The sequence below is a fragment of the Pimephales promelas genome, chromosome 11 (assembly GCF_988280905.1).
Source record: "Pimephales promelas chromosome 11, fPimPro1.hap1.1, whole genome shotgun sequence".
In the NCBI taxonomy this organism is placed as follows: Eukaryota; Metazoa; Chordata; class Actinopteri; order Cypriniformes; family Leuciscidae; genus Pimephales; species Pimephales promelas.
The window spans coordinates 5,680,363-5,706,095 of record NC_142779.1 but is presented as its reverse complement, the minus strand read 5'-3'; the positions used below and the strand labels follow the sequence as shown (position 1 = coordinate 5,706,095).

General features: G+C 37.1%; 1 protein-coding gene across 5 annotated transcripts; it reads right to left on the bottom strand.

Moving 5' to 3' along the window:
* Nucleotides 1-788: 788 nt before the first annotated feature.
* Nucleotides 789-25,438, bottom strand: lrrfip2 (leucine rich repeat (in FLII) interacting protein 2). Of its 5 annotated transcripts, XM_039672243.2 has the most exons (28): nucleotides 24,995-25,293; nucleotides 23,824-23,965; nucleotides 17,647-17,733; nucleotides 16,406-16,465; nucleotides 15,446-15,499; nucleotides 15,305-15,352; nucleotides 14,890-14,970; nucleotides 13,894-13,938; nucleotides 12,673-12,735; nucleotides 12,426-12,512; nucleotides 12,128-12,175; nucleotides 11,984-12,031; nucleotides 11,834-11,890; nucleotides 10,144-10,209; nucleotides 9,893-10,006; nucleotides 9,343-9,387; nucleotides 8,336-8,470; nucleotides 7,901-7,972; nucleotides 5,971-6,141; nucleotides 5,197-5,289; nucleotides 4,775-4,867; nucleotides 3,593-3,694; nucleotides 3,063-3,195; nucleotides 2,926-2,975; nucleotides 2,728-2,848; nucleotides 2,566-2,645; nucleotides 2,300-2,404; nucleotides 789-1,816 (listed from the first exon to the last, which is right to left on the bottom strand). In XM_039672243.2, exons 2-28 carry the CDS (start codon nucleotides 23,911-23,913, stop codon nucleotides 1,706-1,708), a joined length of 2,259 nt encoding a protein of 752 aa, XP_039528177.2. In that variant the 5' UTR covers nucleotides 23,914-23,965; nucleotides 24,995-25,293; the 3' UTR covers nucleotides 789-1,705. The 5 variants fall into 5 exon arrangements, with proteins under 5 accessions (XP_039528177.2, XP_088972933.1, XP_039528186.2 ...); XM_089116807.1 differs by lacking the exons at nucleotides 3,593-3,694; nucleotides 4,775-4,867; nucleotides 9,893-10,006; ... (10 more) ...; nucleotides 16,406-16,465; nucleotides 24,995-25,293 and adding an exon at nucleotides 25,300-25,438; XM_039672252.2 differs by lacking the exons at nucleotides 3,593-3,694; nucleotides 4,775-4,867; nucleotides 9,893-10,006; ... (9 more) ...; nucleotides 15,446-15,499; nucleotides 16,406-16,465.
* Nucleotides 25,439-25,733: the final 295 nt, after the last annotated feature.

Genomic DNA, 25,733 nt, shown 5'->3' with positions numbered 1-25,733 from the left:
CAGTATTTATACCGTTTTTACCTGTAATAACGGTCACGTCCAAGTGATCTGAGGCCGTGGGCGCATCGGTCTGTGGAAACAAGTCACCTACATCTTGGATGCCCTTGAGGTAAGCTAAAACATATCAAAAATTAATTTCAAAGTGAACTATCCCTTTAAGTGGTCTATATATACAGTATATATATATATATATACACATCATCTATGGAAGGCTTTGGACATAACGTTTCCGTCCAATCATTGAATTCGGTCCCATGCAATGATTTAATGTCCTGCCATCTCCACGCACCAGCTTGCGCAGACATCACACGTCATTCATACTAAACAGACCTCAGTCACGAGCACCGAAACAGCAGCCACCTTTAACAGTTCCTCCTGATCCAAAACAATGCTGTGCTCATGCCAAAATTTGTAAAAGAATCCCGTGACGCTATACTCGGAGCAGTTCGTAACGCAATCAGTCGGGTGGTACAGGTCAGTGCTCTTTAAGTTGTTTATGTTCATTATTATTGTAACATAATGTGCTTTGAGACACGAGGTAGTTTAACGCCGTCACTCGTGATGCTTTGGAAGGAGGCGTGGCTTTGGAGATGTTCTGTTCTGAAAGCTAGCTTGCGATTGCTAGCCTCTGAAAATTGCCTACCCTACCTTTAACATTCTCAAACAATTAAAATACGAGGTCATTTGAAACATGTGGCCATTAATTGAGGCCATTTCAAACATACTGAAATTCCAAGGTGTAAAAATGCCACCTTTAAAAAGTTCAAAAATAACTACTGAAAGAGAGGTCAGTTTGTAAATCATGTAATTTATTTACAGTATACTTTGCAGTCGCTTTAGTCAAAATCGTTGTGTTCATGAAGTGTCAGACAATTTGTTTCTAGTGTGATTAAAAAGTTGCACCAAACCTGATTACAACAGCGTGGTGAAAGGCATTGAGCGGCATCGGTACATGAATCTGAAATCTCACAACGTCACAGTAGAAACTTCGGTCTTTATCTGCGAGTTAAAATCGTTGTTGCATTTAGTGTAAAACTGATGTAGTCCATTGTGACAAAGCACTTCAAAAAACCTAACAAAAGTCAATGTGCCCTGCAAACGATCACAATTCATGAATCACCCACCCATTCATACTGCATTCATTTACATATTTATTTCCAACAAATATTTTAAATACTTGAAAAACAAAAACACTTAATTGAAACCATAGCAGACATGATTGATTTTTCTATACCGTTCAACTCATGGGTGTACCCTTTATTAAACACATTAAAGTTTTCTGTACCGGTAGAAATATGTTTTCCTGTATAGTGTTACAACGCATACGACCCTCGCCCCCCCCGTGAAGGCACATTGCTGTGTAGGCATTTACATGGACGTCGAGGGCCCTGCGGTCGTGTCGATTTACTGTTTAAAAGCGCTTTTATACTCGTTCCAACTCGGATAAGAGGAGGGGGAAGAAGCACCCAGTCCGAGCAATGAAACCTCATCAGCTACCGTGACGTACGAAGCCTTTAAAACCAACAAAACCAGCAATATTCTCAGGTTCAGATAAGAAGCACAAAGGTTTAGATGTTCCCTCCCTGACCGTGTTGCCTTAGTAAGGTGTAAATCTGTATTTTACCACAGGAGGCAAGGAAACAAGGTAAAGGGCCTGCAGATTTCTTTTTTGGTGTCCAACTGAAAGGTGTCGGAGAGTCTCTCTTCACTGCTGGGATAGAAGAGCGTTTCTGTTTGCTTTCATCTTCTCCAGCCGCTTTACAAGATGGTTGTTGGTCATTTCCATTTCTTCGATCTTATCCAGGGCAGTACGCAGCTACAAATGGAAAAGACATGCGTGAGGTTAACTCTTGATTGTGACTAGGGATGGGCAACGATTAATAAAGTTTGTGTTTACATGATATATGTGTGTGGTGTGTATAATTATTTTGTATATATAAATACTAACACATGCATGTATATATTTAAGAAAAATGTCTTCTTAATATATCAAATATTTATACATTATATTAATTATGTATAAATATATATAAACTACATACATGCAAATATTTCTTAAATATATACATGCAAGTGTGTGTATTTATATATACAAAATAATTATACACACGACACACACATATATTACGTAAACACAAACTTTTATTTTGGATGCGATTAATCACGATTAATCGTTGCCCATCCCTAATTGTGACTTTGCTTTTCTCTATGATTTGCCATTTGCATGGTTACAATTGTGAGAACCCCGAATGTGAATGTGTCATGTGTGTTTATATCAGTAGCAGAGATGGGCTCATACCTCCCTCTGAAGTTTTCTTCTCTCTGCTTTCAGTTCATCTTCTATCTTTTCTGCATTATCTGCTGAATTTTTATATCTGAACACCTGTCCTTCAAGTCTGTTTACCTGCAAGACATTCAGAAAATGACAAGTTATACCAGTATTCAATTTTTATTTATTTTTTTAATTTTAACATATATTTAAGATCTAAATAAAGTGGCAATATTTGTTATAAGATTAAAATACTTTTACTGATTGATCCATTTTGGTTCTGATTACAAACTCACATTTTGTTCCATCGTGGCCATTTCCTGTTCAGCCTTTGAGAGCTTGAATTTGTATTCACTTATCTGCCTATTGGCATCCCCTACAAGGAACAAACAGTGTTAAAGCATGTAAAGGTACATTTAATTCTTCAGCGTGTGTTTGAAGCGTGTCAGAGGTCGTACTCTGCATCTCGATGAAATGCAGGTCAGTGCCGTTCTCCATTCGCTCTCCTTCTGTGTAAACACTGTCGATCTTTGAGTGTTTTTGCCTTTCTTCCTCCAGCTGCATCTTCAGTTTTCTGATCTAAAAGAGCACAGATGTGTTACTTCAACTCATCTATGCCAATAATCCCGTTGAAACCATTTCATGCACAAACATACCTGGGACAAAAGTTCATCCTTTTCATCCGCAAGCTTTCGTAGTCTTACATCTGTAGTATGAAGACAGGAATTAAGCTTTATCGTGCCATTGCTTCAAACTAATACAAATAAGCTTAACAGTGTGTTCGGAGACTCACCCAAAGGTCCGTCTCCTGCTGACTCCAGCACATGCGCTACGTCTTGTTTTACCACGGTCATGCCTGAGGTAGGGGACTCGAGGCTGACGTCTCCGTTGGGCATGTCCTCGGGTATGATGACCAGCCCATGTTTCTGTGAGAGCAGGAGAGGACAGTATAGGAGCATAATGTATAAAAGCCGTTTTTAATGGATTGTTGCATATTGCATAATTAAGTTTATTTATAGGAAACCTTATGTAGAATTGATTCTAAGGAAAAACTGCATGCGTTCTTTATAGAGAAAGCAATCCTGTAGTGTACTGAGTCTGACAAGCTCAGTGGTGCCAGAAATTACAGATAAAATAGCTAAAAATAATTAAAACTGACTGCTTTAACACACTCAAAAAAAGTGTCCTATGAAATGCAGATACAAACCAAATAAAAGGAGACGAGCGCAACAAGCCAAATACTTTCCATTCAAACGATCTGTTTATTATTGTTCTACAGTGCTGATGTCAAGCTTCCCGTGCAGGACCACTTAAAGGACGTACCTCTTCCATTCGGCTTTTCCCCTTGAGGTCAGCCAGCTCATCCCTGAGCTCATCTCTCTCATTCCTAATGCAACCAAAGTATTCTTTCTGTCTCTCTAACGCCTGGCCACGCACAGGGCAGGAAAAGAGAGGAGTGAAGAAAACAGTAGAGACAGCAGCACACACACACAATGAACACCACCTTCAGTTAGGACAGGGCGATATAGATAAAAATGATATATATAAGGATTTATTGTGGAGGGAGGGGAACTAAAATAGCCTATAGCTATGTTTATGGTGTTTTTAAATATTTGTTTTAATTTACACTTACTTTACAATAATTCAGAATCTGATGAATAAACCTTTGTTTGTACAATTTATGTATGTATATAACATATGCAGAAAAAGGGGTGGGATCAGAAGATAGCCAGGGACCTAGGACCTACCTAAGCATATTTTTTAAAAATGCATCAAACATCTTAAATTATCTTAAATTACTTTTTTAACCGTTTAATTATGAGCATCCCTATTTGAAACTTTGAATTGCTGGCACTTCTTGTGTAATTGCCTCCTTAAGATGAATGGCTTGTTGTATTCCTCAATTGTAAGTCTTTGGATACAAGCGTCTGCTTACTGAATACTGAATTAATGTTAATGTAAAAAAAATGACATTGATTAACTCATAACAAATGTTCCATATATTGCCCAGCCCTAGCTTTAGTCACAGATGGTAGGATGAAAATAGACCATGCTGACAGATGAACAGTACAGGAAGTGAAGAAGTGAGGATATTAGTTTATCTATATAGTGTTGCCTGTGCTTTTCTTCCAATCATCTCAAGTGAGTATATTAGAAGTAAAACAAACCTTCTTCAAACACGCAAGTCTGGATGTTATACATTTTCATGCATTATGTTTCTTAAAGTTTTCAACTCTACTGTGTACCCAACAATTCTGGTGTAAACAGCTGAGGCTCATGGGATACCAGCAGAGGGCAGCACCATGCATTTACAACTATTGAAACTGCCAATCAATTTCTGTAAACTTAAGCGTACATACACTGTTAATAAATCATATATATATATATATATATATATATATATATATATATATATATATATACACACACACACACACAAATATATATATAATTTGATCAGCCTTTTCAGAATCAGCCCAAACAGTATCTCCTAAACCGTCATACCGCAATCTTTTTGTCCTTCCAGTTAACAGTTTCCTGCAGGTCAAACACCTCTCTTGTGAGGGTATCTAGTTTTTCCTGAAATTTCTGGTTCTCCTGGAGTTGTGTTTAATAAAGCAGAGGAAGAAGAAAGACAGATTCAAAACAGACACCACGAAGCAGTAATGAGGCGGAACATATGAAGGAAGAAAACAGGAGGATCTCAATGGAGGAGAGTCAGTGATATAGAGAATCTAAACCTTCCTATTTCATCTTTGAAGAACATAAAGAACAACACTTTCCCTCAAAAAGATTCCAGATCATCTACAACTTGATTATCCTGCAAAAGCTTTGAAACACTTAGTCTAATGCAGACTCTTTTTTTGTGTTTTGGATGTTTTCAACTGAATTTATGATCGATAAACCCTTTCTGTTCTGGTCTCTACCTCGATGAGCTCATCTCGCTGACGAATGCCCTCCTTCAGCTCCTCTTGTTTGTGCTGTAGAACTGAACATGTGTGCTTCTGTCGCTCGAGCTCCTGTCAATCAAAAGAAGAAAAATACATTCACAATCTGCCAAAGCTTGTGTTTAGGGTCCTAATTATTAATTAATCGCATCTAGCATAAAAGTCTGTGTTTACATAATATGTGTGAATATATATATATATATATATATATATATATATATATTAATATATTTAAATATATTATATATATATTTCTCTGTGTGAGAAATATATATATATATATATATATGAAGAGTTCAGATGCAAAAGCCTCTAAATGCCATTTGAAATTTTCTTCAAAAATGACCATTTTTATCAAGCTTGTATATTTAAGTTCAGTAATTTCACTTAAATGGCAATTAATAGGTAATCTTCATTGCTATTTAAGTGAAATTACTGAACTTAAATATACAAGTTTGATAAAAATGATAATTTTAAAAGAAAATTTCAAATGGCATTTAGAGGCTTTTGCATCTGAACTCTTCATATACACATATACATGCATAAATACCAGTATATATACACTCACACTCAAACACACACACACACACACAGGATATACACACAAAGAAATACACATAAAATATATAATGTAATAATATATTTACACACATTACTTTGTGCATTGGCAATAAACACAGCTGACCATACATTGTTTTTTTGCCAAATTAATCAAAAAACAGTTTTATTAAGCAACAATGACCAATTTAGTACCTTTGATTTCTCCTCTGTTTCCCTGCGCAGCTCTGACATTTGCTCTTCCATCTCCTCTAAAACATCTTTGAGTGTGTCCACTTGGTAAATGAGGTTCCCCTTTTCGTTGTCCAGCTGAGCGTTGGATACCATGGCTTTCTTGTACTTCTCCTCCACTTCTGACAGAGATTCCTGATGATAGGGAGGAAAAATCCTTAAAACAAAAGTACTGCAAAACCACTACAAACACAAATGACAGGCAAATTAACAAAGCAGACTCTGATCACTGCACTGAAGATTAGATAAAAATGTGAAGTGCAGGTAAAAATTGAGGAAGTAAAAGTGTCATACAACTCAATGCTATACATAAACTGAAACATTGTGTTTCATTGAAACAAAAATAACGACTTTTTACTAAAGTCAAACCCTTTTACTAAACAGACATTCCTGGTCTTACTGTGAATTTGTTTAAAGGCTAAAATGGTAAAAACTTGCTCCTCCTCTTCAGCTCCTTTGCTCCAATCACCTGTTCAATTGAGGTTCATTACCGTTCAAAGGTTGAGGTTGATAAGATTTTTAGTGTTTTAGAAAGAGGTTTATATATTCAACAAGGCTGCATTTATTTAATCAAATACAGTAAAACTACCCTGGCTAACGCCAGACCACGTATCATTGAGAATGAGATGTGGTCTGGAAACCACATGTTCATTTTCTCGTATTTAAGGCGTGGTTTACGAATGCCCGGAGCTGTATTGGGTGCTACGAATATCTATGCGCCTGTACGTAGCTCATAGCCAATCGGTTCAATGATACCAGATGACGTCACGTATGTAGAGCGACAGACAATTAGATGAGGAAGAAGAGGATGGGTCGGAGATTTTTGTATACCCAAAGGTTGCATCAAAAGGTAACTTCACGTCTGCTGCCAAGATTGATCCATAGATATAAACAAACTGCTTCAGTGTGTCACATGTACGTCATCATCGTCTTGCCACTCCCTTCCCGTTCTGTGATTGGTTCCCTATTTCAGGCGAAAATTTGGTTCATGGTGTCCAGGCTGCCTAGCAACGTGAATAAAATCACGCTGTGGCAAGGCAGCATGGGGAAACCCAGGCTAGACTAAAACAGTAATATTGCGAAATATTAATACAATTTAAAATAGCATTATTTATTCACGTGTGGCAAAGCTGCATTTTCAGCATCACTACTCTAGACTTTAGCTTCACGTGATCCTTCAGAAATACTTTGGATATGATGACTTGGTGCTCAAGAAATATTTCTTATTTATCAATGTTAAAAAATGTGTGCTGCTGAAAAACTGGACGCATAGAAAAAAAAAAAAACCTAAATTAAAAAAACAACAACATTTATTTGAAAAAGAAATCATTTGTAAGATTGTCTTTCCTGTCACTTTTGACCAATTAAAAGCAACCTTGCTGAATGAAAGTATTAGTTCTTTCGAAAAAATCTTACTGACCCCAAACCTTTTAACAGTAGTATATATACAGTAATGGCAACTTCTTAAAACCCAATCACTTCTTAATAGATAAAAATCAAATCTTTCCCTGCATTAACACTTGTTCATGTAAGGCTTCTTCACAGGGTCTTACTAGTATCAGGATATGTAATGAATTAAATATCTACAGCATCCAAATGTGAACTGGAAAAACACTAAACATTCTTCACACAGCTACAGCTGAAACATCCAATGTAAAGGTGTATCTGAGTCTCCATCTTTGTTAACAGTAGTTTGTAGTGAGGCAGATGACTTCCTTTGGAGTGATTACCTCTTGTGGAACAACACAACTGTGGGCTAAACGTGACTATAAAGAGCTAATGAAGTGATTGAAAGACCCATGCAAGGCTCATGCGTTCAGACTAAAGAGTGCCCTGTGTCTGATGTGTTAGTGGAGGATGAGGAAAGGCATGCATTGAGCTCAGGACCCTCTACCTTCAGCTCTTTAAGACCCTGCATGTATCGGCCCTCTACATCCTGAATCTGGTCCTTTAGATCATAGATGTCCTGTTGAGATGGATGAATGAATCATGGGAAAGGTTTGGCATTCACTGAAGGTCAGAGCGGTGACCTCTTGATTGTACATTTTTACAAACACAGAAAGGGAAAAAGCTTCCCAAACCCATTCAAACACAAAGAGGAAAGAAAGGAAAAGATTAACACAGACACAAATAAAACCAAATAATGCTGGGAAATGAACAAGTGGATTCTCTGAGATCAAAAGCATTCAATGGGAAAGTATGATGCTCTAAGCTTAACCAAAATGTGTTCAAAGGCAGGTAGATTCATCCTTTTTTTAAAAATCCCCTATTACAGAGAGTTTGTGTTGAATGTGTAAACTAGCTGACTGCAGATAAACAACATAATTACCCTTAATTCGCTGAGAGAAGCCTCTGCATCCATAATGACGCTTCCAGCATCTCCGCTGCCCCTTCTAGACGTGCTTCCTCCCAGAGATGCCAGGGCAGCTGCGGAGAGCGCCGGGGTGGCACATCGAGAGGATGGCTGCAGGACACGAGAGCACCCATCAACAATGAATTAAAAGCTGATTCAACAACCTTAACACCTGTTGGTTACATTTATTTGCAAAAATGAATTTTTGAGAAGATGCAACATCATTTGTTTGCAGAGGCAAATTGGTTGGATATTTTATCATCAAATGCAATGACATTCATACATTTTTCAGCGTGACTCAAATACTTTTTGAAGCTGCTGTATATTAACAAGTTTTATTGATTGATTTTTAGAGGAACTAATTGTGTATTAAGCCTAACCAAAAATTATCTAAACAAAACGTTCAAAAGTACAGGGTTAGTTTTTTTTTTTTTTTTTTTAAAGAAGTCTTCATTTATTTGATAAAAAATACAGTAAAAACGGTAATATTGTGGAAAAAGTATTACAATTTAAAACAAATGTCTTCTATTTGAATATATTTCAAATCTAATTAATTTCTGTGAATTTTCAGCATCATTACTCCAGTCTTCAGTGTCACATGATCCTTCCAATATGCAATTTTTCTGCTTATGAAAAAATTCTTATTTTTAGGATTATTTGATTAACTGAAAGTTCAAAAGAACAGCATTTATTTGAAACCTTTGCAACATTATAAATATTATTAATGTAAATGTACCTTTACTGACACATTAATTTAATGCATCTTCTTTGCTAATTAAAAGTATTATTTTTTTTAAGAAATAGTAGCGCATTTAATCAGTAATGACAACAATAACATAAATCACTTAAAAGCTCCCAATCTGGAAATATTGACCAAATACAGATTAACTTTACCCTAATGAGAAGAGTAAAGGTAGGGTCTTAATCATGGCTCAGATGCCAGTCTACAATGGGAAGTGGAAAATGATCTCTCTTCCTCTTACCCGACTGAAGGTGTCTGTAAACTGCTTGTCACATTTCTCATCGAGCTGAAAAAGAAGACGATACCATTACTCACATTGAAACTATTAGAAATACATACTTGGCGTAATTTGAATGGCTATTAACAGGGTTCTGCCTTAGTTAGTGGGATTTCCAATAACTGATTGAGGCAAGTCATGCATGACACATCCAGACCAGAGTCAGTGCTCTGGCTTTACCAAAAATCTGCTATAAAACCAAATGCTGACAAGTAACAGATTCACACGCAACAGACGTAATGGTTAGATGTATTTAAACAGGAATGATCAAGGCAGTCTATAGCTGATTCACTTATTGTTCAAATAATACATGTAGTGAAAGTTCAACTTCATTTGATACCTTCCTAATAGAGACAAAGCAGTCGTCCAGTAAAATGTACTCCAACTTTCACAGAGTATTAAGCCATGCAAAGTAAAGAAACTTTAACAAATACCCTATCCCTATAAGTCACCATCCAGTGGTCTTTAGTAAAGTTGTCACACCGGTTAATACTTCATGCATGTCTTGACTCACACTATCCAGGTCTGGGATGCTCAAATCATCAAGATCAGAGACAATGCTGCCCCTGCGATTAGAGCGGCTGAAATAATCAGCAGCCGTCTCAGAGATATCCGAGAAATCAGACAACTACACAGACAGACAAGAACATGAGAAAGATAAAGGAAAAAAGAAGTAGCAATGGCAAAACCTAAAGAAAGAAGTTGTTTTTGATACATATATTATATTATTTTAATGAAAACAATGTGGTTTTTATTCTGGCTCACCACACTATCCCTTCTCCCACGTCGACTTTGGGACACAGTGCTGACAGAATCGTCATCAGAGGATGACTAAAAGTTTAAATAAGGGTGATTACAGAGAGGAAAAGAACATTGGCACAGGAAATAAAACCAAAAACCATATGTCATGACTTAAGCAGAAGATGTAACCATTTCAGGGAAAAAGCCAATCTTTTAATAGCACTCCATTCGTATTAGTGACAAGTCATTAAACGATGTCAAGATGTTTTGGGCAATGAGTAACAAAGACACCAGCTGCATTCCTGTCCCACCTTCAGGGAACAAACTCAAGACATCACTGATGCATCCACATTTTCACACTTTCAGATGATGCTTTCAATGCAACAAAGAACTTATTTGAATACATTTCTGGACATACTATATCCACCATGAGGGTTTTAACCTTTGACCAGGATGTTCTTTGACCAAGCCAACAACAACAGCAACAAACAATTCACTCAGTTGTTGTAAAACAATTTAACCTCAAGGGACACATTTCTGGATACTTACACTGGAAAACAGCCATTTGTCTTATATTTCCCTCTCTAACATTTACAATTCGGCAGCTTCTCAGCTCCTCTGGCCTCATGGAATAGAGGCACATAAACAAATTTGTAGTCATGAGTAGGAGTGTTACTACTATGTGGCTATGGCTGTCCGGGTGTTACTCTGCAGTTGCTAAGGTGACCTGGATGGTTGCTTGGTGGCCAAAGTAAAAAAAAAGAAGAAAAGTCTGTCGTTCGTTCGTTCAAAAGTTGAGTCTGTAAGATTTTTTTGTTGTTGAAAGAAATGACTACTTTTTTAGCAAGAATGCATTAACTTGATCAAAAGTGACAGTAAAGACATTAATAATATTACAAAATATTTATATTTCAAATAAATGCTGTTCTGAAATTTCTATTTATATAAGAATCCTGAAAAAAATTATCACGGTTTCCACAAAAATATTAGACAGCACAACTGTTTTCAACATTGATAATAATAAGAAATGTGTCTTGACAAGCAAAATCAGAATATTCAAATTAGAGCCTGACCGATATATCGGCGGACCGATATTAGGTATTTTCCTAACTATCGGTATCGGCATTTATAATGGCCGATAAATAAATATTTTTTTTAATAATGCTAGTTATTAGAATGGGAACACTGAAAAATGAAATGATACAGCTTTCCCATCACAGGAATAAGTTACTTTTTAAAAAAAGAAAAAAAGAAAAATAGAAAACAGTTATTTTAAGCAGTAACAATATTTCACAATTGTACTGTTTTACTGTATTTTGATCAAATAAATGCTGCCTTGGTCAGCAGAAGAGAGTGCTTTCAAAAACATGAAAATCTTACCAACCGCAAACTATTGAACAGTAGTGTACAGCTCAGTCCTTGCTTCAGTGTAGGTCTCTCAAGGTTTTTATTTTATCAAATAAACCTTAAGTTCAATTACACAAAAAAAAAAAAAAAAAGTATGGCACACCTTTCCTTAACATGCAGGTATCATTCACGTTCGTAGCACATACCAATGCAGGATGAGTTACACACACAAAGTTCAATACCTGGATTTTGACTACTTTCAAAATGTGTATAATACAGTAAAACACACACTGGCGTTTCAGAATCAACATATGCACGATCAGCTGCTGTGCGACATGCTGCAGCTCAAGACACATGTGACGCTCACCACAGGGCTACTACGGGTAGAGCTGGCACCAGAAGAATACCAGCTGCATTCAGAGGGCTGCGGGCAAAAACACTGACCACTGAGCTAACGCTGCTCCAGGGATATATGGCATGATTGTTATTTTAAAATATATACTATGGCATCACTTACAGCTCTTGAACCATATGAACTATACAGACCATCGTCACATATGGAGGCCTGTCAAAACAGATCTCACAATTTTTAAATGAACAGATGATAAAGAGGCTTATAAAACATGGTTACAAAACTTGTTTTATCACAAATCAGACTGACCACACTACAGCTGCGCGTCAGACCTGCAGAACTGCTGCTGGACGGAGCCTGTGAAGGTCAAACAATCAACAGCTGTCAGATATCTCTACTAAACCACTGAATCAAACCAGACTAGCTTATAAAACTGAAGGAACAACCAATACTGGAATAAAGACACTGACTAGACAAGAGAAATGAACTAAATAGAGTATATCACATTGTAATTAGCAAGTAGGAACTTTCCAGGAGGACTCAAAGATGTTTCCAACCAAAGATTTGCAATGTGAGTAATAAAAATGCAGAAAGGAAGCGGACAAACCCGTGGCGTATAGGTAGAGACGGAAGAGGGAGGAGGTTTGGAGTTCTTTAAGCTGGTGTAGTTTCTTTGGTCATGATACAATCCAGTCTAAGGAAGTGGTGTAAAGCAATGGAGAATAAACACAGATATCCGACACAGTAGTAGTTATTATTCTCAAAGATCGTGCTCTTAACCAGGAAGAACATGTTAAAGATGATGCATGAAGTATGAAGCAGCACTTGAGTTCAGGATGTTGAACAGCACTAACCAGGAGGTCCTTTTTGGAGCTACTGCCAACATGTTTTTTGTGAAGCTCATTATATACAGAGCTCTGAAAGGAAAGAGCAGAAATGTGTAGAATTCTTATTAACAGGATTCATTTTAGAAGCAACAGAACCTAGTAGGGCTGCATTATTTTGGGGGAAAACCCTAACTTTTACGATAAAAATTATGATTGCGATTTAAAAATGTAATTTAAAAGAAAAGCTCTAGGTTTGCGGTGCTTGTTTGTAAGGGTGTGCAATTTGCCCCCCCCAAAAAAAAACTTTATAATGATTATTTAATAAAAACATGTTTACATAATAAGAAATATAGCTCTTTCACGGTAAAATAAAAAATTAGCATTCAAGAAAAATAATATCATAATTTTATTCTACAGTACAACTGTAAAATGTTGTTTTTAAAAATAAAAAAAATATTATTTTATAAAAAAATTATTATTTATTATTATTAATTTATTATTTTTAATTACATTTTTATTATTAAAAATAAATTAAAGTTCTTCTGTTTTTTTTTCACTATTTCTCATGTTTAAGCACTTGTGTTATTGCCTCTTTTAGATTGTTGAAATGCATTTGTAAGTTTCTTTGGATAAAACCATCTGCTAAGTGAAAAAATTCAAATGTAATGTAATATTTACACATTAATCCATAAAGCTTTTATTCTGGCAGAAAAACGCAGGGAGCTCTAAAAGCTTCTCTTTTGTTGTCGACAGGTGTTTTATAAGCGATTCTCGTTACAGGTTTAGGAAGTGGTTGGCATACTGCGTTCCCAAATGTACATTAAAAGTGACCTAAACTTAGAGCAGGTGCTGATATGAGTTTGTGTGGACTGTGGAGGAGTATTTCTCTGAGCTCTGAGACACTGAAAACAGATTATAAGCGGCTTGCGTGTAAAATAACAGCGCCGCTTTTCACTCTGAAACATTCAGAGTATATTTTTATTTCATTAAATCACAGTCTTTGCCATTTGATAATTTTAAAGTCACTAAGACTAAATCTAAATCACGATTTCAGTTTTATTTTGATTAATCATGCAACCCTAAAATATCTAGTCATAAATATCCACAGTTATGATCTCATAGGAGAAAGCTGGAATGAACGAAGATCCCAGGTCTTGCCGTCTCCCCTCGTATTAGTCAAACAGGAGAACTATAAAACACTTAAATGCAGAAAAACTGACACTCAATGGAGAAAAGACAGATACATACAGTGGAAACGGAGCTCTTCAAAGCAGAACTACTGGAGACACCAGACTGCAGAGAAAACAGCAGTCAATACAATCAGCATCTATGCTGGATATACATATAACATGAATTAATCCATGCCGCAGACATGCCATGTGCGCTAATAAGGGAGCATTATGTCAGACCTTTTTGTGTTAGTGCCACAACACAATGAGTCAGTGGTGGTATACTTTTACATTTATAGAAAACCACTCAACTGTGCTAGTCAACAGCACAAAATCTGCCCGTAATGCCCACACATATCAATCTTGAAGTAACCTGCATGCAAATCAAATGAGGCTTTTATAACATTATTCTTTAGCTGCCTTTTCAATGTATGAATTTCAAAATTTGCTTATTTCTAGATTTTCAATTACTATGGAAACCCTGTATATCTTTGTTAATAATCCGCTTTATAATTAGGGCTGTCCCATAATAATTGACTAAAGGTTAGTTGATGAAAAGAGGCTTGGTCCACTAAATTTTAATCAGTTGGTTAGTCGGAATAATTTTTTTATATTATTTTGAATATTATTATTATTTTTAAAGATAAGGCTGTTTTTTTATATTATATGCAATTTATTTTGTTTTTGTTCTGATCTTAAAGGGTTAATTGATGTGTGCAGTGTCACTGCAGCTGAAGTGCTTAATTTATATTTTAAATGCTCATTGTTATGGTTTAGTATTTTCCAACTAATGGCTTAAATGAACATCTAACAGTCAGCCAACTAGGGAAATCTTTAGTTGGTGGCAGCACTTTTTAGAGTTATACAATTTTCAATAAAATAAAAGCCAAATTATTTGTTACATTGACAATCTTGGCCACAAAAAGCTTGTCTATCTAAGAGTGCAAACAAAGTTAGTATGCAGTAGTCTAATTTAGAGTCATGACACATCACACACACACCCACAAAAGAGAAAACCATGTTGCCAAAATACACACAACACAATGCCTGGATAAAAACACACACAGTGACGTACCAACAAGTCTCTTCTCCTGGAAGAACTAAGCCGACTGGAGTGATGAGAACTGCTCAAGTCTCGCAAAGAGGACGAATTTGACTTTTAAAGTAGGGAGAAATCCAACAGGCAAACATTAATTTGCCATTTCCATGGCATGATTGTAACATGTTGTCTCTAAAGGAGCTTTTAAAACTACTCTCCAATTGTTTGTGATTACGGGATCAATTAAAAGAAATGCTGAATAAATCGGCAGATTTCTATTTGCACCAGGTACCAATATTTCAATTAAAACAATTAGTGCTCAAATGTTTCCAATATGACCTATTTCACACTTGTGGGTATATATTACTCTACTCAGGTCCTGAAAATGAGCAATATATCTTCATAAGAGAAATTAGTTCTAAATGTACTTTCAAAGTCCAGAATCACACACCCTATAACTTCCGACACTCCGAACCGACGCTGTGTCATCATTTAATCCCTGTTGATGAGAGATTGGAAGAACACAGGAATAAGACCAAAAAATGAAAAGAGAAAGAGCAGGAGATAGACAGCACCATCAGGAGATACAGACCCGCCGGCTGTGGCTACTGGAATGATGACCATGACGGGCCTTTTCTGCATCAGCCTGATATGAAGAGAATGAAGGAAATAGCATTTAAACGAAAGAACGCTGCACGTTTTAGGCTGTTAGTGTTAGCCTTCGCTGGCAGTCCTAAACAAACTCTAAACACACTTAACATGCTGATATTAAGGTCTATAATGGCCTGTTCAAATATCAGGGCAAACATAAAAGCTTACTAGCAGCAATATGACAATAGGGGCTGGGCAACACAGCTAAAAAAAACCCCTCAGTTTTTACCCCTTTGACAAGATATTTACGCATTTGCTTTTACTGATGCAGTTAAATAGTAAATATCTATCTCAAAATAAATTAATGCATATTTTCCACAAATTTATTTGCTGAATTTATTTTGATTATTAATTTATAAAAAAGTGATATATTTTAATTAAAAATCCTTTTCCTTGATATGCACCAATATACAATTCATTATAAAATAAACAATTTAATAGATGACAAATATAGTGCAGGGTTCCTTCATTAAAGATCTTAGCTGCTAATCATTTCCAAGTAAAATGTAAAAATGTATTAAAATCACTGTGATATTCACAAATGGCAAATATATCAGGAATGAATCATAAAGTAAATGTAGCCTGCACTATAGGTAATAGTTTTTATACACACAAATTGGAACACTGAGATCCATTTTTACTGTATTACACTCACATGCACACACACACTAAAAAAAAATCCTGAAAAAGTGAATCCAATGCTGTCCTAAAAGAATACTATACCCCAAGGGTTCTTTTATAAATTCACAAGAGCACAAGTTATATTAACAAAACATGCATGTGAGCCATATTCAATCAACTGAGTGTGTGAGAATACAGATAGCACACTCCCATCTGACGTTCTTTATTAGTTAAAGGAAAAAGTACATGCATGTCCAAACTGGCCTAATCTTTCTCATACCATCCATTGGTGGATTTGCCCCCATTTCCTGCTAGAGGAGGAGTGCTGATGGTAAGACTGCTGTGAGAGAGAGACAGCCACGAGACAAACACAAAGACTTCTATTGCAATATGACAGTGGATTGTTTGGTACTTGTGAATTTCTGACAGTGAAAAACACAAACAAACAAAGACTCTGACGAATAAACCCATTAAGATAACATTAGACATAGGCCTACTGAAAGCATGTACTTCGTAAACATATTCTTCCAACCAGGTCTGTGATTGTAGGAACTCACAAGTACAGAAAACACTGACGGATACAGCTGACATCGATAACTGAATCATTCACATGTGTCTGCAAACATTAAAAACACACTGTATAGTCAAAGGCCTGTTTCCACTTATGAGCTTAGTCAGCTAGCTAAATCTGGTTTTTGAAATCTGGAACTATTCGTGAACACAGTCATACTTATTCTTCTATACAAAAATGTCTAAAACAACACAGGTAAATTACTCAAAAAGCTGCTCGGAAGATCTCTAAAAACTATCTTTCAGCTCCACTACATAAAAAGAGAGATGACAGTCTTAGGAGATCAGGAATATTCTGAACAAAATACAGAAACTGTTCCAAAACCTAGTGAACTGCCTTGCTGTTTATTGTTTACATAGTCAGCATCCTAACGGAAATGAAACCTCATGAGTGATCGATTTGGAACAAAGCTTATAGTCAGCAACTCCACCCATCATACTAATAGTGCTCATCTTACAAGAGACTCGGCTCAATATTTTCATAGAGTTTTGCAGTATCATTTTTCTAAGGTAATGGCCCGTCACAATGCATTATGGGTTTTCTGTCTCCATGAACGATATATGCAAAGCTACATGAATTAGGATCAATGAAGGACAGATCTGCATGTCAACAGACCTAAATTAAATAAGTATAGTAACGTACAGTAAAGTACAGTAACATTCTGGATTTGGGCAAAGGCACAGGAAAGAGATATAAAGCCCTTGAGAAACTGTGTATTATAGGGGCTTTCGTACCAGTTATTTCTAGGAACTAGCCACCAAGGTTGTTCCCCGAGAACAAATGGTTTCATTGGAACATTTTCCTGGTTGCATTCGCACCGGCAATAGGAACTCTGAAGTGATGTAAGCTGCACTTGCTGTTGTGACTAAGATTCCTCCGGAATTATATCATTCTGTAGGCAGCAAGTTCAAGTTCCTTTTGTCACCCTATATGTTTTCTGTAAAACTCACCTCTTTCTGCTGTCGCTCCAGTTCTCTCATTCGGATGTCCCGGGCCTCTGCGCGAGCAGCTCTCTTCGCAGCAAGTCTAGCCTCGGCCTGCACAAGAGAGAAAACAGACTTCATCTAAACAGCTGTAACACTAGGAAAATTCTGTCTGGACACTTAATGGTACACAAGACCTGAAATTTTGTAAAAGAGTCATCACTCTCATCAGTGCTGGATTAACCGGCACTCATATTATTCTCTACCTTTCAGAATCTGAGTCTCATTCTCACTCACCCACTTAAAATGCAAAATGAGCCAAGAATTATTACTGTGCCCTATGTGTACATTTAAAAAAACAATGTTAAGATGTTACAGTGTAGTTAAAGATACATATTTCCACCAAGTTTAGATACAAATATATGCATCTTCACTGCATTTTCAACTGTTGGTGGCATTTAAGGCTGAAGGTTCAAAAGTCATAAGAAGAACAGCCATCAGAGCTGTGTGTGGATAGAGCACATGCTGATGATATATATAAGAGCAGCTGGCTCACGGGTCCTATATATTCAAACCAGAGTCATGTCTCGATCCTACTTGCTATCTTACTCCCTCAACTACCCTGTCTCTCTATAGTCTGATAAACAAATGCTGCATAATACCCATAAGACAAATAAAAAACGTGGGGGAACACAGTCATATTTTCCATGCAACCACAGTTGGGGAAGCAACTGCTTCATAATACATAGATAGACATGATTTAAGAAGATAGAAACCATGGTTGGGTGGGTATATTACACTTCACTGGACTGTTTAGTAAAACATTTAGTAGCTTGAAAGAAGGCAGTGTTTCACCTAGGATTTTTTCAGGGGGGGGGGGTTGTAGACTCCCCAAACTACTAGTGTCGCGGAGCGGGCGTGTTACAGATTTTTGGACATTTTGGTATAAAGTGTTTTAATTCGACAATATATGGTGTAAAAACGTCTAAGTGCTGCCCTCTTCAGGTTGAACGGTGGCAACTCCAGTTGAATTTTCCTATTGGATGTTGTGGTACTGCGTGACTTAAGCACCAGCTCACCACACCCTTGCCTTCAGAGAGATGCGGGTCTCAGGTGAACGCCCCTCCGCTGGGCTCTGCCCACTTTTCCAGCATTTTTCAAATATTGCCAGTGGGTGGAGTCAGGCTCTGACCAGGGATTGAGTTACCCTTTAAATAAGGACACCGGCCTGTTTTGTAAGTGATGGCATCCAGGTAATACGCATTTCCGTGACAAAGGCATAACTAGCAAGCAAACTGTAGGCTGTGGTAACTTATAGTACTGAAAGTAACTCGCGATTGAGCGGTGAACTGATGTGAATGTGCTCTAGTTATATTGTTAGGGGAGGGGCCAGCCTCAGTGGCTCCAGTGCGTCATCGAGCCACCGTTTTAGCCCCACCCAAAAAATCCTGAACACAGCAATGGTGCAAAACTGTTTATCGGTCTAACTCCACAATTCATTACTTCACAGTTCACAGTCTTTGTAAGTTTTAGCAATACATTTCAAACATTTCTAATGTGTTTAGATTTTATTGTTTAGAATTGCCTTTACAGGGACTTTAAGTGTTCATGTTTGCTGATGAGATGTCTGTGGAGGGTGAGGTTTGGTAAGTGTGGGGGTGAGGCTGAACGCTGAAGGAGGAGGTTGTCTATAATTCACGTCTATCAGAAGTACGGCTGAACTCAATTACACCATCTTTAACTAGGCGAAAAAACAACAAACATGATTCAGCAGCAGTGTCTAATTTAAGATCAACAACACAGGTAAACACATGCTGGGTGATTTCTGACTATCACATTCCTCATGTGACACACACATGCAATATGACCTGCTTACATTTCCCAATACCCTACACAGTAATTAATTACATCACATTCCAATGCAATTATGCCTTGACAGAAAGGAGAGTCACTTTGCAAAGTATGCAGCCTGACGGCAAACATTTAAACAAAGCTTACGGAAAATCTTTAAACATATGGTGAGGTTAGAGAGGGTGGGCTCGGTGTGTGTGTGTGATTCTTCTGCTCAGCACCTGTTGAGCTGTCTGACAGTTTGACCAGCTCACCAGAGCAGCTCAGCTGAGCCCAGTGTCTCCAGCTCTATCTATAGCACAGCAGAGCCTCCGTCATGAGACTGCAACAGGAAATCTGAGCGAGGAGAAACACTTACTTCACAACCTCCAACATAGCCGTTCATTTATTAGAGACAGTCTAACTGTATTCTGCAGAACAAGGGAGCTCTATAGTGGGACTGACCAATGAGATGCCACAGACACATTAAACAATAAGCTTATCGAAGTCGGATATGGAAATGTTTGTTATCGAACTGTAGAAATGTGTTATCGATGGTGGTCACAATAAAATGCAAAGCGTCTATATTTGAACTGGTTCGTTATTTAAGTATGTCTTGACGTTTAACATGCATCTATATTTTTAGGATTCTACAGTCCATGGCAGAGTTTCTTTGCACCACTTGAATGTGATGAACTGTTACTTGGGTTGTCTTGTCTTTGTTGACTGCAGGCAAAACAAAACACAACCGCTGTAGTCCGATTCACGAACAAATGACTTATAAGTCATATCTTTTAATGAATCATTCAAAACTACTCTTGAGTTGCCAGTTTGAAAAAGGCTAACCTGAATAAGTAATAACCTCACTGAATCCTTTAAGAACACAACAGAATCGAACATCTGATTAGTCAATGGATTTCCACTGAAATCAAAAAGTATATAATGAACATGATAAATGTAACGACTTCAGAGAAAAAAAAAATAGAGCTTTTGAAGCAAGGGCGCTGCCCTCTTGCATTACTACAACCTGTGACGTCAAGGGGTTGGTTGTCTCGCCTGAGTTCAACAGATACAACGCTAGAGAGACTTGACAGACAGTGAAAGATAAAGCCAGAGACAGTGAAAGATGGAAACTGAAACGCCACAGGGCATCAGAAGACAAAAGGCAGGCCACTATTGCATTGCTCCTGGATGTAAAAGTTAGTTTAATGCATGTAAAATGCATGTAGTTAGTTAGCTACACTTTTTTTTTTGTCATTGTATAAGGTAGGTATCCACTTTGAATATTACACCTGGCATAAAACTATTACAGTATGTTGACCTATTTCAACCTCACATTAAACCTTAGACAGCAGTGCAAGCCAGGAAATAGCTAAAGAAATATCACACCTTGCCCTAGATTCTCCAAGTTTAGGGGACTAGCTCATTTTGTTGATTTGTGGCTAATGGACCATGCAAATCACTGGCATTTCAAAGTGACGAGATTGGCCAGAAACATAAGTGACCTCCACAGGGGGTCACACGGCTCAAATTTACCCGAAGTAACCTGGACTATGCACAGGCAAGTCAAGCGGCATGCTTTCAGTTAACAGAGACTTCTGTTAACCATTAGGGAGTTTCCTCTGCAGTAGGCGCGAAATGGGTGGATCGAGAGGAAGGTTCAATGAAACAACAAGCGAGGGATTTGTGTGTGCTGTAGGTAGACCGTGATTCATAATCTTTGGACTGCATGGGTGGAGTGACTTCTGAACTTCCAGATACAGTAGATCTAGCAGAGTATTTCCTAATGTAATAGGTCAGCATGCATTCAGCTTCTCTCAACTGTAAAAACGTGTGAATGACTCAATGGGTTCAAAAGTATGTGAATTCCAACAATGCAAGATCTCTCTCACGGCAATGCTTAAATATTTAGATATTCAACAAACATCTTCAATGCGGCTTCAGTTTCACTTCTGTATTACAATTCATACCCTGTAGCATTAGATTTCTGTTTCCTCTTTTAAAACATCCTTATATGGTCCACATTCAAGTTGGAAGATATTGCTGCTTTTACAGAGAGTATCAAAAAGTAACAACTGCCTTCTATTTCATTCGCATTAAACGCTAATACACTTGACCCGACCGCCCCAAAACAGTATATATAATGCATCATCTACATACTCTTGTTTTTCTTTTTTTTTTACTAAAAAAAAAAAAAATTATATTATTTATATCAAACCCTTATTTTAATGAAACCGAAATTGCAATCATCTTTTCTTCTCTATTGTGACGATCCGAGTAACTAAAAAAAAGTAAGACAGAACTTGATTTTGTTGATTGGAAATTTATAGAATCATTTGCAAACTGCTGCTTCCTCAAGTGAGTGACAGGTTGCTGGAAAGGATGCTTTAATGCCCAGCCTTCTTGCTGGTGCACACATTTAATCAGAGAAGTGATGTTGCTGTAACGGGAAAGGGAAGTCAGTGGTTTGGATTTAAGATTAAAAATTGGACATGAGTATTAAAAATATAATTATGTGCACAGTAAAAATTATTTATAATAAACAGCAATATTATAAAAAAATATATAATTGTGGGAATTGCCAAAAAAATCTAGTTTACTACTTCTGCAACAGCGGAATAATTGATTAGTGGAGTCGGCTAGTTTATCAAGATTTGTTCTTTTTTTAGTTTTATTATTTTAAGAGCCAGTTAATGCTGTATCACAGCAACAAGAAACGCATTTGTTACTGATAATGAATATTGTAAACAAACAATGAAAAAGGATGCAAGACAAGACATCAAACTCTCTCACTCATGATTTTATATCTAGCTTAGCATCAAGATCATCCCATTTGGTCACATTAGGGCTCTGAAATTAGAAATGTGGGTCATACAAGTTAATTTCAGGTTGAAGTATCCCAGAACACAGCACTGATGGCAGCTTTTTTTACTTGTGTGCACATGTGTGCAGCAGAAAAATCTGAGACAAGTCCATACTGGCTGCTCCCTGCTCAAACTGTGAGTCAAACTTCATCAGCTGCAGCTCCAACTGGCAGAACCTGAACGTCCACATATTAACACATCACAAAAGAGCTATTAGGGACTGACCAACTAAATAATGCAGATCCTATCCTACAGTGTAGAGCTTACATAGCAGACGTTTACCTTAACCCTATAAAGATTACTGCATCATATTTGAATGACAATTCATATTTTTTTAGCAAGTAAAAGAGCTTTTAGCATAATTGTAAAAAAGATCTATGAAATCTTCATACTATGTGGTCCATAAAAGCCTGATGCATCACATATGATACAAAACAAAATGATTATGCAAACTTTTTAACTGTGTTGTTAATAAATAAAATGTTCCATTAAAAATAAAATATTTTTCTGACTTTCCATATGTACAGGGTTAATATTTTCATCCCAGACAGTCACTTAAATTCAGTTAGGCTCCGCATTTGAGATGTCATAACACGCCCTTCTCTCTAAAACGCCATGCCATCTCAAAGACATGCCAGCAAATCCAACATCAACAAAGCCGAAAAGGCACAATGATTGACAGCTGGAGAATGTTTCTGATTACAAGGTGTAGTCCGCTAACCTGTACTATTTTACGGAGCCTAGAGCTGTCACAGAGACAGGTACATATGCCTGTCATGTAAAGACATTTTTCTTTGCAGTGGAAAACATAAGGAGAGGGTCTATAGAATGGCAGTCAAACTCCAAAAAGGTTTGACATCATTGACAGCAAACGCCACTGGTTCTCTTGTGTCATGTGGAATTGAAAAGGAGATTTGAAAGCTACAGTGGATTGTATGATTATAAAGTAAAGACAACAAACTGACAAATTTAGTTAATGGAATATTGCAGTATTTATTAAATGATTAATCTTCTGTGCACATAAATTGTTTTATGCGATGTGGCCTTAAAACAACTGCCCCTCCTTTTTGCAGTGCCATCTCTCCTCTTCTCTGATGACATGTTGAAGTCAATAGCAAACAAGGATTCAATCAATTCCCGATGGACAAAATAAAGTCATGCCCTACCATTTTTTTTCTCATTCCAGAAGCCATTTCGCTTGCATATAAGTCACAATAGAGACTATAAAAAGACTCACAACTTTCGTTTCATGCCAACTTAAGTAAATAACGCCTGAATTTCAATCGGTTTCTCATTATTTGTCTATTTATTTGCTTAAAAATCACTATGCTTTTATTGTAAACACATATATGAGATCATAACAACATCAGGGTGAGCAAACGACAACAGGAGTTTCATTTCTGGGTGAACGCCTCCTACGCTTCCTTTATTGTGGTCACAGGAAACCACCAGCCACAAGATGACAACAGTGAGATAAAAAAGGGTCACAGGTGAACACCTCGGCTCTTACCTCTCTGGCGATGCTGCTCAGAGCCTCATCCTCCGCTGAGAAACGGTCTTTAACCGGGGCCCGTTTTCGTCCTGATCCTGGTGTCCCCATGTCAGCAGCAACTCCACAGCTGAATAAAGATCAACTTGCTTCCCGTAATATTCTGCAGATGAAGACAATGAATGGCAAGATAGTCCATGTAGAAAACACTGAATGAGATGTTTACGGTCTCATCCCTGAAAGGCGGCCTCTTTTTGTACAACATAACCTTAATGACCAGTTTGTTGAGAATATGAAGCAATCTAACTGCACACAGCAAAGAAAATTGCATCGGCAGTCCTTTGTTCACTATGCCACTAAATTCAGCCACCTAAGTGTGTTATTTCATAAAACATTTCAAATGTATGTTAGATAAGCCTGGCCTTTCACACTATCTCATACACCCACAAATAGAGGCTTTAGTCATGTGTGTCTGGACTCAGAGCTGATTAACACCAGACACACAACACACACCTCATAATATAACGTAACAAAGCAGAGAAATATCACAGGCATAGGAAGACTAATTAGTCCTTAAAAGCAGCTTCATCAGTTCTTATTTGCTCTTTTGTTAGCCAATTAGTTTATACAATGACAGTTATTTAATAAGCACTTTATTTATCTAGACAAATAATACCTGAATATTAAGTAGTTTAACCAAAGAATTGAGCGTACGATAAATCATCCTTGATTGTATCATATTATATAATTAAACCAAACCCATGTTGAATGTGTCAGGATATTATAATATCAGTTCAATAAAAATATATTTATAAATAAAAATCTATATTTGTATTGATATATGCTGGGGTGCTAAATATAAACCAACACTCATTCAGTGGCGTGACAGACTAACTTAAACCACTCTATTTTCCAGAAAACAAATAATTAGCATATGAGCTTCAGCATTAAACACATGTAATTAGCATTCCCTACACAAAGCTAAATTTATGTAAATATTTAAAATGATAAATATAATCAGTAAAATTCAATATTTTTATGACTCTAGTTAGCTGTTAGCCTGCTAGCTTGTCCTCAAAGGCATAAAGTGTGTAAATGTCACTGAAGTCTCGAGCCGTTAATTCGCACATTATATTTTAGTGACCGGTCTGGACTTTCATGACAGTTGGTTCCGTAAGTGCCGGTTTCTTACCGTTTCTCTCCGTCACTGTTCCGCTCGAGACTAGGGTCGGTTCGGACTGACTCTGGGACCCGGGCGCGTTCCCGCTGACCAGGGTGAGCGAGTGCGCACGTGCGCGTGGCTGTTTGAGTGAGCGCGCGCGTGCCTGCGTGACAGCCACAAAGTGACACTGTCCGTCACATCAAACTTTCCCAAGAAAACGGCCCAAGTTTTGTCACGAAAGGCTTAAAAGCAGCCTACCACCACTAGTATGAGTTTAACTTAAAAAATATATAGAGAAAACAGACAGTAGATGGCGAGAAAAACCGATACACTACCTTAATGGTCGTTCCAGTGTTTTTTCCAGCTTCGCGCTGAAAGTCCCGGATGTTGGAAAAGAGGCGTGGTATTCGAACACGCCTAATTCTAGTCCCCTAAACAGAAAACTATTCAGATCATTCAACAGAATCTTCTGTCGCGTCCCTGTGTAATATTGTTTATCCCCCACTAGCCCTTAGCAAATGTGTTTTTTTTTTGTAAAAAAACTTTTTAGGCTAAACATTGTTATATTGTCCATGTTACTCATTAATATCAATAAAGCTATCCTAAATCTAACCAATTTCATAGAGAAATCTTAATTATAATTTCTAATTTCTTGATGTATTTATAACTCCACAGAATGCAGAGATCTGTGTTACATTTCCAGTCCAATAGTGACCTCTAGTGTTGATTTCAGAATATTGTCAGAAAGTGAGATCAGACATGTGGATAC